The following is a 15,775-nucleotide window of genomic DNA, read 5'->3' on the forward strand; positions in this document are numbered from 1 at the left end:
CACGGGCGGCAAGTGGGTGTCACATTTGCGGTACATATCTGTAAAACCCTTCCTATGGCCTTGACCCCTTTTGGAAGGCCCAATATGACATTTCTATTGAATTCCCCTCACTCCTCACTGTATATGTAAGATCCATACGTTTTAAAAACTGCAGAAACTTTTGATATACTTCAATATCTTCTTGGAGACAGAACTCAATGTCCCAGATTGAAACTGTAGAAGGCCTCCTTGTTTGACACGCCAGAATCAAAACCAAATTCCTGATTTGGTGTTAATGTATGCTCTATTGTTGACTAAGTTTCCAGGAAGTCACTACTATATCGTAGCGCTCAACATTATTTGGCTAACTCTTTTGCTAACTGAACTGCACAATCTGAAATTGTATGTCGTATTTCTAAACCATTACTTTTTATTCCATTTCTTGTCAACAGGAGCAATTATAAAGGAAATGACAGTAGTTTTGCTTATACATCATATCCATCTTAATGGAACAGAATATTTCTTTGGAAGCGTTCATCGCCTTTCCTTCACAGGTCCTAATTCATAAAATTTAGAAAGTTGTAGGTTTCGATCGCTCGTTATGCAACAACTGGGCAATGCTGTACTTGTAGAGACATGGAAGACAAGGAGACTATATTCTGAAACTTCAACAGATCCCTGGAGCTAAACCTTTCTTTTTAATGGTCTGTTAATGGCATATCGTTTTTATTGTCAGAGATCATTTCTCATAGAGTATCGATACGTTCCATTACAATGTTACCCAAACATGATGATTTTAACTCTGCCGCAAGATTGTTTACAAAGAGAGCAAGTAAAGACCACTCTTAATTGTCTCCTTGGCGAACTCCCCATGGAACAGAAAAATATTTATTTATTTATTTATTTTATTAAATTTTATTTTATTTTATTCTCGTCAACAGTGCCAGCTGGCAGCCACCTACAGAAAAGTTTAAGACAAAATAGAACAAAACTCCACAACATCTGGCAAAAATTTATACAAGACAAGGCGTGCCTGTCAAGCAGGTCTAAAGTTTTGTGCAAATCAATACATTGGGTCAAAGTTGACTATCCATTGGCAAGTCTCTTTCTGGTGAGAGAAGATAAGAGAAACAAGTGAAATTTAAATAAAAGTTTTTGCCGAAATCCCTTCCGTTCCATGCCATTTTTTTTTCAAAATACTGTACATTGCTAGATGCAACAATGATCTTTACAATTTTTTAAATTGTAGCGAAGACATATACGTATACGAGAGACTTTATAAAGTATACCTACAAAGGGACCCTTGTACTCTGTATCCAAGATTCGACGAATCTAAGATTTTCCAGAATCATAACACAAATAGTAAGTAAGTAAGTAAATAAGTAAGTAAGTAAGTAAGTAAGTAAGTAAATAAGCCAGCAAGAAAGTAAAGTAAGTATGTATGTATGTAAGTAAATAGGTAAGTTAGTAAGTAAGTAAGTAAGTAAGTAAGTAAGTAAGTAAGTAAGTAAGTAAGTAAGTAAGTAAGTAAGTAAGTAAGTAAGTAAGTAAGTAAGTAAGTAAGTAAGTAAGGTGCCTCCAAATGGCATCACGTATTAGACAAATTTAAAAGTTGCTACATCAAGTCGAGTAACAATTCCTGACCTTATGCTGTTCATATCACGGTGCTTCATCGCTTTTTACGTCGCTGCTTCAACGTCAAATTTAATCTGTGTTCAGTAGTAATCCCATAATTCATTGCCTATTTTTCACATTTATCTCTTTGCAAAACTTACTGAATGAAAATGGTTACCAGTATACGAAGTGCCACCACCACGAGGTTAACAATTTTTGCAAAGGCTTAAGCATGAAGATGGACGCCTAAATGACCATGTTGAACATTTGTTTCACCTCAATACACTTATAAGTAACTTTATTACATCGTACAAAACCGCTCACTTTGAATTGGATTTTAGTTATCCCTAGCAAGATAATGCTTAAACGATACACAAGCCTGATTTACAGTTCATTTATAAATCAAAGACAGAATAATAATAATAATAATAATAATAATAATAATAATAATAATAATAATAATAATAATTTATTTTGCAGTTGCTTTAAGATTTAAAATGGCGTCACTGTTATTTACGATATCTACCAAGTAATCGAATTTAAATCGGCCCACTTAATAAAATCGTATTTCCAAAGATGATAAAATAACAGTTCAAGCAATATTTCTGCATCTTTTTCAGCGTGCCAAGTTTGCTCTTTTCCAAGATACTTGTCAGCCAGGCTTTTCAGTCTGTAAGATGGTTCATCATTCCTTTTCCTGAAAAACTCTAGTGAATCGATGATTTTGACTTCAGGAATTTCTCCTGAGACCTTCGAAAATTCATGACGCAAATTGGGGAAGTGAAATAGCTTGCCGTTGTGCGCCACCAGGCAGACAGGCTTTTGAAGACGGTTAAGAAACGATCTTACTATACAGTACACGTCTTCATCCATGACTTTATGGGCCGCGAGATCAGACTTTTCTATCCTGTGGAGCCGTTTGGCAACAACCCTGATGGGCTTCGTGGGAGATATACAAAGCAGGAGGCGATTAGTCACGCGGGGTTGTTGACCAATAGGAGTTTCTCTGCGTTCAATATGGTCTCTCGTTACGGCAATGAGAGCCAATTCGATGACGTCAGGACGGGACCCACCGATGCCGGGCAATCCGGTTGTTTCCATGACGAGAGGAACAAACGTCTTGATACATTCGTGTTCATTATTGGTCTGCAGCAGGGTAGAGAAATAAATGAAACGTATCTTTAGTGATAATAATGCATGCTGATTACTAAACACTAAATTTATGTAATCTTTTTCCTTAGTTAATCTACTTCTAACCCACCTTTCCTTAACCAAACTTAATAACCATAAATAATTAAATACAGACAGCCTGAGAACATGGGTGTGTGACCAGCTGTGTTCGTTGTCCTGTACCTAGGTATAGACCGTCGAGGGTCCATTGTCACATTTTAGACACTGATCGCAATGTTTTTTTAGTCATCTTTTTATAGCCAGAAAATTTTCAAACTCGTGACCTCTCATGGCACAGGGTACATGGCAGATATTTCTAGGCATTTGATTATATGTACTACGTCCAATAAGGTTAAATGTTATGCTTTTAAAAGGTTACTAAAGTCCCCGAGACTCCATAGGTAATACAAGCAAAATGTTAATTTATTTCGACCATCAATGGAAGTTGTTTGTTAGTGGAAGTATATTTAAACTAAATGGGTGTTTTGTAAATTACTAAATCAAATGCTAAGAAAGCAGGTTCAGCAAAAGGATAACGTTCTCAATTATCTACTTCCTCCATAAATGATATTAAGCTGGTGTAAAAGAATACACAGGCTGGCGCATATGTGACGTCACTCTTTTCCCCTCCTAATCTCGTTCGCGCCTAGAATTTTGGCCGAACTTTACTCGTTGATGAAACTCTAAAACATTCCTTTTTGACATCAAGAATAAAAATCAGGGGTCACCCGTGGAAAATTTGGTACTATAGAAAAAAATTTCCAAAAATCCAAAATGGTCGCCACTCGTACCCCTTTGTTCAATCTATACGGGAAAATGTAAGTTTTCATGTTTCACAAACGTAAGCCTGTGAAAACGTTAGTTGTTTAATGAGCTTCAAAATGAGCCCCTTCAAAAGGTAAAGCACAACGTCCTACGAAAATTTGAGAGTCCGAATACCTTTCCGCTAGGCTCCTTCTGTTCTACCTTCAGACACTAAAACGGGTCATTTACAGACTTAAAACACAATTGTTTAGCGAGTGCAACAATAAGTAACATTGGAATGCATTGCGCATAGTTTTCTTTTGTGAAAAATATAAATATTCCACGCCCTCCTGTATCAAATGATTGTGGTCTATGGTCACTAGTCTAGTTCGCAGTGATTGCCAGTGAATTCAAAATGTTTTCAACATCTAGGTGTGCTAACTAACAAAAACAAAATATAGTCAATATGAACTTTTGTTGGTATAAGACAATCGAAGGCAGGTTAGCTCATGAACGCGCTCAAATCCTCGGATCGAGGTTGTCCACTTTAAGATAAACCCACCTCAAATTTCTGGCATTTTGTTGTACGTGAGACAGCGCGTGATGTAAAGATATCTCCACCTGTGACACCTGTGAACTGTCGAATCTGCGCATGAGCAATGACCCCGTATCTATACTTGGTTGCAAGAGTTTCGGTACGTGACGAGATCATTCTGTCAAGATAAACAAACGTAACATGGCAAAGAGCGTTATATCAGCTCTACTATTTGCATTGTAAGCACAAGGAGATAAATCTATCCAACAGAATCTACAATGAATAATGTCGGAGCTCCCTCCTTTGAATAAGTATTAATTTGGAGACAACCGCAAATATAGTCACACCTCATTTACAAAGCCACTAAAATCAGAATGCAATATGACTCCGCTGTTCGTACATAGCCGTACACACCGTCGCATTACATGTATTTTCAATTTTACAGTGAGTTTTTTCATTCTTTTTCAGTTTTTAGCAACAAGCATATTGGGAGTAGAAAAATGTAAAAACTACGTCTTTGCCCACCTTATCTACTCTTTATAATATGTCAATAATATAATAGTGTTTCTAGTACGTGTAACTTCGTAAAAGCCGTCAATAGTCAATCCAAATATTTTCATAATGTTATTAATTTTTTTAAAGCAAACAATATCCCTAAGCGTATCTCTAAGTCGTCACAGGATTGAGCAAACCATATATTTTTTTATGAATTCAATTAATCTTGTATATTTAGAAATGGTGGTTTTACTGCTGCCGGCATCGAAACGCGATGAAATAATTGTGATTTTCATCACACATAAATAAGAAATACTGAAAATGTTATTTTTGAGACGCGTTGGTTAGATGAGAGTCCGGATTTAGGGAAGAATGCGCCTCGGGGTCAGAAATTCAGATTATCATAAATTTTCTACAATTCTTATCTGATACAGCACTTTTGGGTGCTTATTCAAACGCTCTCTGAATGATAAAATTTTCACCGTCCTAGTTTTTCGAAAATCGAAAATTTAATTTTGCCCATAGAGCAACACAGGAACAGCGGCCATTCTGAATTTCAAATATTGGTAAATGTCGGGTTATTTGTTTTTCTGGTACTAAACTTTGCACTGTGACTCCAAAATGTTCTTCTTGATTTGGTAAGCGTATGGTTGAAAGATTCATCGAGGAAAGTTTGAGCAAAAGTATGAGTCTTTCACTTGGGAGGCGCATACTACCTTACTACCTTAAAAACAATAGAATGCAATTTCGCATTCGTTATTTCCATGTGTAAATACGGGTAAACGTGGTGAGCATATTTGTTTATTTATACTAATTAAGCTGGTGTCATCTATAACCTACGCGATGGCTAATTGCTTTAATATTGAACGCAACAAGTGTGCGTTACTTATTACCTTGATAGCAGTGACACCACGCTTCGCCGGACTCTGCCATTCGTCGCCATTGTGTTAAGTCTGTAAGGGGCTCGAAGTACAGACATCGAAATCTATATGGCCTTCCACATCCGAAAACAATACAAACAAAGTAGAAAATAACAGACATAGACAAAGAAACACACACAACATGAACAAGACTATGACTTTTTCTACAGATTCAAGAAAAATTAAAAAGCACAAGTTGAAGTTAGTGATAATTCCCTAGCAATTTTAAGATTTCATTTCTTGTTGAGAAAGAAAGATGTCCATTAATTACAGATTTTACACCATTTTCTATCATTATGTACCTGAAAAAAAACGCACCACCGCCTGGATTTGAATTTTGATACAAGTCTATAGTATTTACGATACTGCAATGGTATTGATAATGCTTAATAATTATCGTAAGATACATTACAGTTTTTAGTACGCCGCTAACATGTAATAAGAAATGCCCTGTTCGGCTGATTGGAAATAAGTGCCCTGTATAAATGTTGAAAAGTTCTGTAAATATTCTCTGTTCCGTATAATTTTATTTACATGATGTAATTTGCTTGCCAAGTTAAATAGGTATACCGTGAACGCCTGGGGCACATACTGGTACGGTATGTTGACAAGCTAAAAACGGGTGGCGTGGCGATTATAAATTAAGCATTTTACTGTAGGGACACTGACACGTCAAGAAACACACAACAAGCGATGAAAACTTTGAACTTCATCTACTAGCCCATGCTAAAATTCAAAGGGAACATCCTTTCACTATTGTTGTAATTGTGAAGTAAAAACGTATAAGTGGGATGCCACAAATTGTGACCCGGAAATAGAAGCCGAGTTTGACTTACCTGTTCTGAAGAAATGAACATATTACACCAAAATCCACTGAGACAGGAACATTTCTGACGCAGGGCTTTGTGGAAGTTTTGATCACTTTATTTCACAAAGCACTGAGAACTGAGAGCAGAAGTTGAAATTATCAACTACGATGTAGCTTATCTATGCCAAAATTAAGACTTGGATTTTCGTTTTTGAGAAACACCCATTAATTGCAGAAGTACTGTAATTCCTCATCTGATAGAGAGCCACGACCATTTGATTTTGATTTTGCGATCGGTCGACAATATTAATAAAAGTTTGATGATATAGATACTGCTCAATTATAATCGGGAGATAATTGTTTCAGTACTTATCAAACATATAATAAAAACGTTCTGTAAGAAGTTAGCATCATCCTAAATTACATGCCTCTTCACGGTAACAGCTACTCACATAACCGTGAATTGATTTTTGCGTAGGTTCTTGGAGCATAAAAAACTCTTGCTGGCAAGAACGGAAATTAGATAAACCCCATACACATCTGAGAACGCATATCGGTATATTGACAAGATGTATACTTTGTTGTGTTCCCCTCAAAAATAAAGCATTTTTTGAGGGGGTGAGGTGCGGGTAAAGGCCACAAAATACAAAAGCGATGAAAACTACATAGAACGTTCATCCCCTAGTTCAAGCAAAATTTCAAACCAACCATCCGTTCCATATTGTTGTACAGTCAGGAAGTAAAAATGTTAACGAGATGCCAAAAATGGGAACGCTTACCTGTTGTAGAGACGTGGGATACTATGTAATATGTTACGCCGAAGTTTACTGAAACACAAATGACGCATTGGTTTGTTTGAATTGTGATAACACGATGCACTTATAACCCTTTTGGTTTAATGAACAATTACAGCATATAGGTGTGTCTGGAAATCCCTGATACAATGGTAATTTATTATCTTTTTGTTTAATATTTAACGTTCCCCAGGTGATACGTGACAACGCATTCGTCGCCGCAATATTATTGTTATTGTCGTAGTCGACGAAATAAAAACAAACAAAACCCATAATCCATTGCAATCACCGGCATTTCATGCTAAATGAATGGTACCATATGGTTTCCTTGATTGTAGAATTTTCTCTTCCTCTCAGGAATTTTTGCGAGAAAATTTGTAAACTTAATATTTTAAGCAAAAAAAAATCCGACGAAGAAATTGTAATAATATTCAACAGTTGTTTGAGTTTTGAAAATTTTAAACTTATGACATGTTGTTTAAGGAAACATTTTCAAAACGCAAACCAAAGCGTAATTGCATATATTCAATATACGTTTTATTGCGAACTTTGCTACAATTATCGAAATCTGAAGTAAACCCACTGCCTCCTTAAGGTAGTATGCACCTCGAAAGTGAAAGACTTAAACTTTTGCTCTAACTTTCCTCAAGGAATCTTTCAATCATTCTCTTTCAAAATCAAGAATAAAAATAGGGGGTCACCATGCAAATTTCGGTACTAGAGAAACAAATAACCAAAGATTTACCGATATTAGAAATTCAAAATGGCCGCCCTCCCTGTGTTAACTCTATGGAGAAAAATAAAAATTTTTGATTTTCGAAAAATTAAGCCGGTAAAAAGTTTTCTTTTACCAAGAGCTTTAAAATGAACCCCCACATGTGGTATATCAGAAGAGAATTGTAAAAGTTTGAGAGTCCGAATGTCTGTCCCCGAGGTGCGTTCTATCTTAAACGCAGTGTGATTCGTTTGCTCTGTGCGTGCCTGAATTATCGGTGTATGGTCCACGGCCTCCACAACGATTTGACCTACCTTCCCACGTGACTTGCACTGGCAACACTTTCATCTCCCTTGTTCATGTACAGACACGAGGCATCACAACTCGGCAAAGTTGAATGATTCGTACTTATACGTTCATGACGACTGTAACTTCTGATGTGTTTTTCCCTCAGTATTTCTGTTAAGTTTGTTAGGTAGAGTTTCTTGCTCTTCCCTTAGATGAAACATGTAAATACAGTCACGATGTATGTATTCTCCGATGTTATTGTTGACAACTGAAACCTAGTCCGCGCGCTCTAGAATTGATTTGCACCAATTTGGATCATATATTATACACATTGCGCTGTGTTTGTGAAGTTAATAATTTGTATTTCAACATACCTCACAGAGAAGAAGGACAAAAAGTATTTGCTTTGTCGAACAAACATAATTACCTGTTAGCAAAGTACTGTGAAAGCTCATTTCAATTGCTCTACCACGAGTATTGCTAATTTTAGGTAGTATGTAAGGTATATGGAGACGTAACAAGCACAAAACGAAACCACGGTTGAATGTTTCATGATATTTATTTACATTTATGCTTTACATTTATTTACATTTTTACATTTGCATTTTACACTTGCAAAACAATCTGACAGAATTACAGCGTAAACTAAAAGATATCGCACAAATTTCAGTAAATAGTTAAAGGCTGCACGAACTTGGAAATATTACTCGTTTACCGAGAATTCTTGTGGCGAAAAACAGTGTACAATGGCTGACATTCGTTTTGCTCCGCTATCACCAAATTGTCTAAAATTAGTTCCTGTAGAATTACAAATACTATATTACCAAGAAAAAAGTTACTAGTCTGTTGCCAAAGGGTGTTTAATGTGCATGCTATTACTTCCTATGAAAACTAATGAAAGTATAAGTGAGTTAAATCGTATGAAAATACCGCCGATGATTAATAATGCTATAGTAATAATCATACTTTTTTAACATTCATATTATTGACATTATTTAGACGTATTTACTAATATAGAACTTGAGCGAATAAAGAAGTAAATAGTTTTGCATAACAACATTTTGTTTTGCCTCGTGACTGAATTTTGGGAAAAGTATTACTGAAGTGACGACTGGTTAAAAAAAGGAGAGCTTTTTAGGTTTGTAATTCGCTATTTCCACCACACGCTTCATTTCGTAGTACTTTGTGGAGCAGACTAATGGCTATGAGACTACCAAAGTGGTCCTACATCACCGCTGGAACTTTAACTTTACCCCGATCAGGTGACAACATATATTTTATATGGGGGCTCACACCTGATTTCATTTTTTATCACGGTCAGATTTTACATCATATTTTTAGTGCTAGTACATTTCATATTTTCTTGAATACATTTCAATAAGACTCGCGGACCATTCCATTTAATGTTATGTTCAGGCAGATCAAGAATATATATTTCTTTTGGAGACCAAATCGGAAGAATGATGAAGATTTACAATATAAATGGAGACCCTGGTTTAGTGAGTTGTGATGTATACCTGACGATGGTTTTGCTCGTAAAATATCCAATTATCGAATTATAAATTTGGCACTCTTCGCATTTATGTATGCTAACAATGCATTTTGACTCTGAATATACTGAGACACAGTGTCAAATAAAGTGTGATACTCCCCGTACACTAATATCATAATGTCTACTACAATTTATTTAGAATGAATTATTGGTGCATGAATGCTGGCTTAAAGCATATTCTTTTCACACAGAGGTTTTACAAAATGTTCATGCACCCTACAAGGTCCCACAAAATATTAGATAGTTGCTATAAGGGATTAAATAGAAATTTAAATTGCAGCGGTGATTAACCCGTATAGATCAGCAATTTCTATTGAGAATGTAAATGTTTTTCAAATGTAAATAAGTTTTATCAAACCCTGTCTGTACGTAATCATGTAATTTGAAAATGAGTGCATTCTGGATTAACGCTTTGCAGAATTTTTGGGAGTGGAGATTTAGCCGAGTGGTTCTGTCTCTGGCCTCTCAGCTAGGCGACTGATGCCGTATGTTGTGGGTTCGAATCCGATTGAAAACTATCCGTATTTAATTATAATTGTTGTACGTCTGGCTTTAGGCCTACATAGTTACCCTTTCCCCTGTTTGTCTATCTTTCTCTCTGTCTGCCTGTCTCTCTATTTCCCTGTATGTCTGTGTCTATATCTGTGTGTGTCTATATCTTTCTGTGTGCCTGTCTGTGACTATATCTCTCTGTGTGCCTGTCTGTGTCTGTATCTGTCTGTCTGTCTGTCTGTCTGTCTGTCTGTCTGTCTGTCTGTATGTATGTATGTATGTATGTATGTATGTATGTATGTATGTATGTATGTATGTATGTATGTATATTTGGCTGATATCTAACAATCTTTTGAATTTGCATCGGCCCATTCAGTGAAATCGTTCTTCCACAGATGAAAAAATACCAGCTCCATCAATATTTCTGCATCTTTTTCAGCCTGCCAAGTTTGCTGTTTTTCAAGATACTTGTCAGCGAGGCTTCGCAGCCTGTAAGACGGTTCTTCTCTCGTCTGCATGAAAAACTCCTTGGAATCGATGGCTCTGACTTCGGGCATGTCACCTGACACCTTAGACAATTCATGACGCAAAATAGGGAAGTGGAACTGATTACCGTTGTGTGCCACAAGGCAGACAGGCTTTGGAAGGCGGTTCAGAAATGACTTGATTGCATTGTACACGTCTACATCCATAGGCTTAAAGGACGATAGGTCTGATCCGTCCACCTTGTGGAGCTCTTTTGCAGCGTCTTCGATGGTCTTCATGGGGGACATGCACAGCAAGAGACGGTTCGTTAGTCTCGGTTGTTGGCCAATAGGAAGTGGCCTACTTTCAATCTGGTCTCTCGTTACGGCAATGAGCGCCAATTCGATGACGTCAGGAAGGGACCCGTCGTCGCCGGGCAAACCGGTGGTTTCCATTACAAGGGGAACGAAGGTTTTTATTTTGGAATATGCCATGATCTGAGAATTAGATAGGAAATAGAAGAGATATATGTATATAGAGATGCATGTATATATATGTAAGAGATACGCTGTACATGTATCAACGGGTTATATGCACATGGAACAGCATTAAAAAATCTTTTTAATGTGATACATGTTGTACATGCCTTTAAACAGAAAGTTAAACAGAAAGTTTTAGACTGTTGATCAAACCTAGGCCTTCCCAGGGAAACTTTAAAGGTTGACCATTCTCTGTCATAATAAAGAATAAAAATAGGGGTTACAGAGCAAAGTTTGGCATCACGGATAAATTATCGACCATGGTCTGACTTACTGTCGGTTTGCAGCGTTCGGTCTTCGAGGCAGAGCTGGTTGAAATGACCTGTAGTCTTTGCGCGTGGCCTGTGACCCTGTGTCGAGAGTTCGTGCCAAGAGCTACAGCACTTGAGGAAGTCAGTCTATATTTGATAAAAATATGACTTGCGTCACCTGTTATTTGCATTATCAGGACGATACAAATGCGAAATAAACGGAAAGAAAAGAAAACTTTACGATGTTATACTGAATTGTTGCTTAATTCCACAGTATGCTGACAATTGAAATCACAGCTACGCAGTCTGTTCGTTGTTGACAGTCGTGTTTACGAGCGCTTTCACTTTTAAATCGTAAAAATGTTGATAGTCGTGTTAACGTGCGCTTTCACTTTGAAATCTTAAAACGGGAATAACTCACTGCAACATCCAATATTGATACGGCAAATTACACATTTTAAGTATCTTTGTCCTTTCCATTCATACACATGTCAAATTCCATACAAATCTAAAATGTCTGACGAGTTTTCTGACATCAAAGTTACGACAATTTGGCGAATATACGAATGACATAAAAATTAATTTGCTTTTTGCTTTTAAAACTCGTGCACGAGTTTCTTTAGTGAAGTAGCTGGCCACAAATGATTTTTTAGCACTGAGATGCATTGTGTAAAGTTGTTTTTAAAGATGCATATATGTAAGCGTATGCTCAAAATGACAACTTGAAGATATTACGATAGAAACAGCGTCTGAAACACAGTAACAGCAATAAAGACGAAAGCAATTACAACTTCTAGACATGGCGGTGATATACGATTACACCGTACTCACTCCAAAATACTGAAAGATTACTGTTAATTTATTTGTCGTGATTTGAAAGGTGTGAGCGAGCATAAATTGAAGACATTACAATGTAAGCGCCATAGCTGTTGTGCTTTCAATTGTGGCCGATATACTGGGCAGAAAAAAACTGCGCGTGCCCAGTGCTATGGGGTTATAAAGGCGGCATGTGGAATGTACACAATGGAAGTAGAAATTGGCTGGTCATGGCCATGTAATCCGAACGCGAAGAGCGTTCGTCGATCTTTACCTTGACAACAGTGACACCACTTTTCGCCGAACAATGCTATTCGTTGCCATAGGGATGATTCTGTAAAAGCGTCAAAGCACAAAGGTCAGAACCTTTAACCCCGGTGACACAAACACATTGAAATATGTCAGACAAACACAAAACGAAAGCACTCATTCGTTAACAGTATCAAGGTAACAATTGTCGCACAATTCAGTTGAACCTATTGATATTTACAAAACACGAATGAGGAATCAGCTTATGAGTCATTCTCTATCTAACTTTTTGAAGTCAATACATTTCTGCCTTGTTCTGTTTGTGAAAAAAATAATAATCTATTTTTAAGCTTTTAGACGACGTTCTTAAACGTTCCGTGTTCACCTTTTTGTCATGGTGAAGTTACGTGTGATAATGTCAAGATAAATTACCCAGTCGACCTTAGTGTGCGATATGCGTGTATCCTAAGGCTGTGTAGATAAACTGAAGACTATAGTTTTCCATAGAACGGTTTTGTTAGTGGTTGTGGGGTAGTTCGGAGTGTACAACAGGACACCGTGTTTCATGCAGAGCACGAAGTTCAAACACAATCTCTGCCGTACAGAGCAAAGGCAAAACTCAGAACGGTGAACTGAGAAACAGAATGTATTGCTTACCTGGTCTACAATTGCATTTGTTATGCCTACGTTTGTCCAGACCACATCTCTTCAGACGGCACCGGTAATTTCCAATGACGACATAGGCACCTAAACCGCAGGCACTTGTGGGCTTTTCGATCATCGATGACACAATGCACCGATAACCTTTCAAGTTATAAATGAGATAATGGTGCGCTCGGTACAATTGTTAATAACTCAGCATTTAGCCTACCTGTCTGTGGGGTAACAACTCAAAACTCATTCGTCAAAACCTACATCTTTCGTTAATGGCCTCGTCAAAAAAAGCCCCTTCTTCCACGGTATTTTGGTTTAATTTTTAACAAAAGTACGCGAGTACAATACATGTAAGATGACCTCACGCTTTTGTCGTACGAGGTACGAACTTTGCAAAGCACTATTGTTATCGGATATGATCAACAGAAGGGCTAGACACTTCCGTGAAGGCTTTCTTACCTTTGACCTCAAATTCACCCCTGGCATAGACATAACGCCACTGTAATACAATGCAGTTTGTCGACTTCGTTCAATCGTTCAAAATTTCACAGTAGTCAGTGAAAAGTTTTTAATGTGTCTGTTTTCTTGTTTTACTGTCAGCTAAGAGATGTGTAGGGATTAAGTATCACTTCCGCTGCATGGTCAAAACGGCTAACAATAGATAAGAAAAGACGATGTCATTCTGTTGGTTAGTGAAAGATAACATCATGTGACTATCTAGTATGAAAAGTAGTGGACAATATAGCGTTTCACATTAATCGGCAGTAATTTAGCAAGTCGCTGGGATTAGCGCTAGTTGTTATGGCTAGGTATGTAGCCAACCTTTCTATCAGTTCACTAGTAATGCAAACACCATTTTCTAAAACAGAACCTATATGGGATAGTGGGATATTTTAAAATCTTTGATAATAGTCTTCTACAAGGAGATAACTCTGCGTTTGTGAAAAAAGTTTTCTTACCGGGAAGGTAATGAAAAAATAGATAGGTTAAGTACAGCTGGTTTTTTTCGAACGTTTGTCGTGATACTAAAAGATTGCGTCTCCGAATAAGGCTTTGAGAAAGACAGGTAAAGTAGCAAATGCTGCACGACTAATCAACCCATAGGCGACTTACAATCTACACAGCAATTTATCTTTGGCACCAGTGTCCTTTCAAGAAAAATCATAAACAGACACTCGTAGCCATTTCGAAAACCTCGACCAACATTCGTCATATTGTGAAGAGGTTGTTTCACCCGTTTCAAAAACTGACCATGGCGAAATTTTCTGAGGCTGCAACGTTGCTTTTGATCTTAACTTCTTGACCTCGATTTGCGGCTGTTTTCACTGGCACAAGTATTAAACAGCAAACACATAACAACTTGGTGAATGGTCATGAATTATGATAGTGACAGGAAATACAGTGAGTAGTTAATATATAAAATTAGTTCTGAAATGTTTCCCGAACCAAGCACTTCTATTTGCTGTATGTTAAAACTAAATTATTAAGCCCAACAGTTGAGTGTTGACTTTCATGCCTACAAACAAATCACTGCGTCTGTTACAGAAAACAAGAGTGACACACATGATTCACGATTTTGGAAAGAGAGTATAGTGAGAATGTTTAAACAAATCACTGTTATTAAGTGGATATCGCAATTGAAACTTAAAAACGATGGTCATTGTGTAGAATTGAAATCTTGTGACGTTGGCAACGATCACGCCAAATGTTCACAACACTCGCAAAATGCGAATAAATGGGTGTGAGGTGCTGTGCTTGTTCATGATGACGAAGCTATAAATATATCAACACCTGATATAATTTGAGACAAATTACGCTGATCTGTTTTACTTTTTTAACAGGTTTGTTGCTTCGTAGTCAATATACCAAAAACTGATTAAAAAGATCGCGATGCATCGTCCATCTTCACCTCCCTTCTTACAAATTTTAAAGTCTCCAATGCAGTTATTAAGACATCGTCACTATTCGATCACAGTGCAGTGTATATAACCTTAGTCAATTTCTGTCAGAATTGAAGTTTAAACCGTCACTTCGTTCAATGGTACAAAAACATTTCACTTTTTTTCACGGTAAACCTCCACTAATAGGTCATAGAAGGGATAAAAGAGACGAAAAACTGCGGGTTTCTGAATGCTTAGCCCCAGGTGATCTCGTATCATGTATCATGATTCTCTTTTGTCCTCTTTGGAATGTCGGGTGTAGCATCAAGTTGCAAGGGCTATGTCAGTTTCTCGGAAGAATCGTTCAGATCGGTTTGAGACGGGTCTGACTAACGGTCTTGCCGCAAGTAATGACAGAGGGATGGAAACGAAGTTTTCATGTCTCCCGTAAGGGGAAAACTAAGATGACAGGCAGGACTGAAATGATTAAACTACATCATAATTTCAAAGGGAAAGCGAAACACATTTCTTGGACTTTTGGGATACAAAATTACGGAAAACTACGCATCTTACACAGGCATTTCATGACTGATCTCAAACCAGAATGTTATCTTGTTGTCATCAAACTCCCTTGTAACGTCTTCTAAATATGCTATTTTATTTACAATAAATATTTTACATTGTTATGCCTGGATCTCGTGAAGTCAACTTCATGTCGACGTTTATGGAGGATATTGTTATTTATCGGCCAAATGGAATTCTAGTTCAGACATTCTCAAGTTTTTTGAATGGCACTTATTGTAAAATGAGCTGTA

At 37.1% G+C, this 15,775-nt stretch overlaps 1 protein-coding gene and 1 long non-coding RNA gene across 3 annotated transcripts; both read right to left on the reverse strand.

The window, feature by feature from the left end:
- Positions 1–887: 887 nt before the first annotated feature.
- Positions 888–6,607, reverse strand: LOC139116480 (uncharacterized). Its single transcript, XR_011548311.1, has 4 exons — positions 6,294–6,607; positions 5,431–5,531; positions 4,070–4,220; positions 888–2,739 (listed from the first exon to the last, which is right to left on the reverse strand). It is a non-coding gene; the product is annotated as an uncharacterized lncRNA (long non-coding RNA).
- A 1,995-nt stretch (positions 6,608–8,602) lies between these two features.
- On the reverse strand, positions 8,603–13,482 carry LOC139115694 (three prime repair exonuclease 2-like). Of its 2 annotated transcripts, none has more exons than XM_070678001.1 (5): positions 13,342–13,482; positions 13,084–13,173; positions 12,452–12,511; positions 11,385–11,508; positions 8,603–11,068 (listed from the first exon to the last, which is right to left on the reverse strand). In XM_070678001.1, the coding sequence occupies exons 3-5, from the start codon at positions 12,499–12,501 to the stop codon at positions 10,448–10,450; spliced, it is 795 nt and encodes a 264-aa protein (XP_070534102.1). In that variant the 5' UTR covers positions 12,502–12,511; positions 13,084–13,173; positions 13,342–13,482; the 3' UTR covers positions 8,603–10,447. The 2 variants fall into 2 exon arrangements, with proteins under 2 accessions (XP_070534102.1, XP_070534101.1); XM_070678000.1 differs by having other exon boundaries at positions 13,298–13,386.
- Positions 13,483–15,775: the final 2,293 nt, after the last annotated feature.

The sequence above is a fragment of the Ptychodera flava genome, chromosome 17 (genome assembly GCF_041260155.1).
Source record: "Ptychodera flava strain L36383 chromosome 17, AS_Pfla_20210202, whole genome shotgun sequence".
Taxonomy (NCBI): domain Eukaryota; kingdom Metazoa; phylum Hemichordata; class Enteropneusta; family Ptychoderidae; genus Ptychodera; species Ptychodera flava.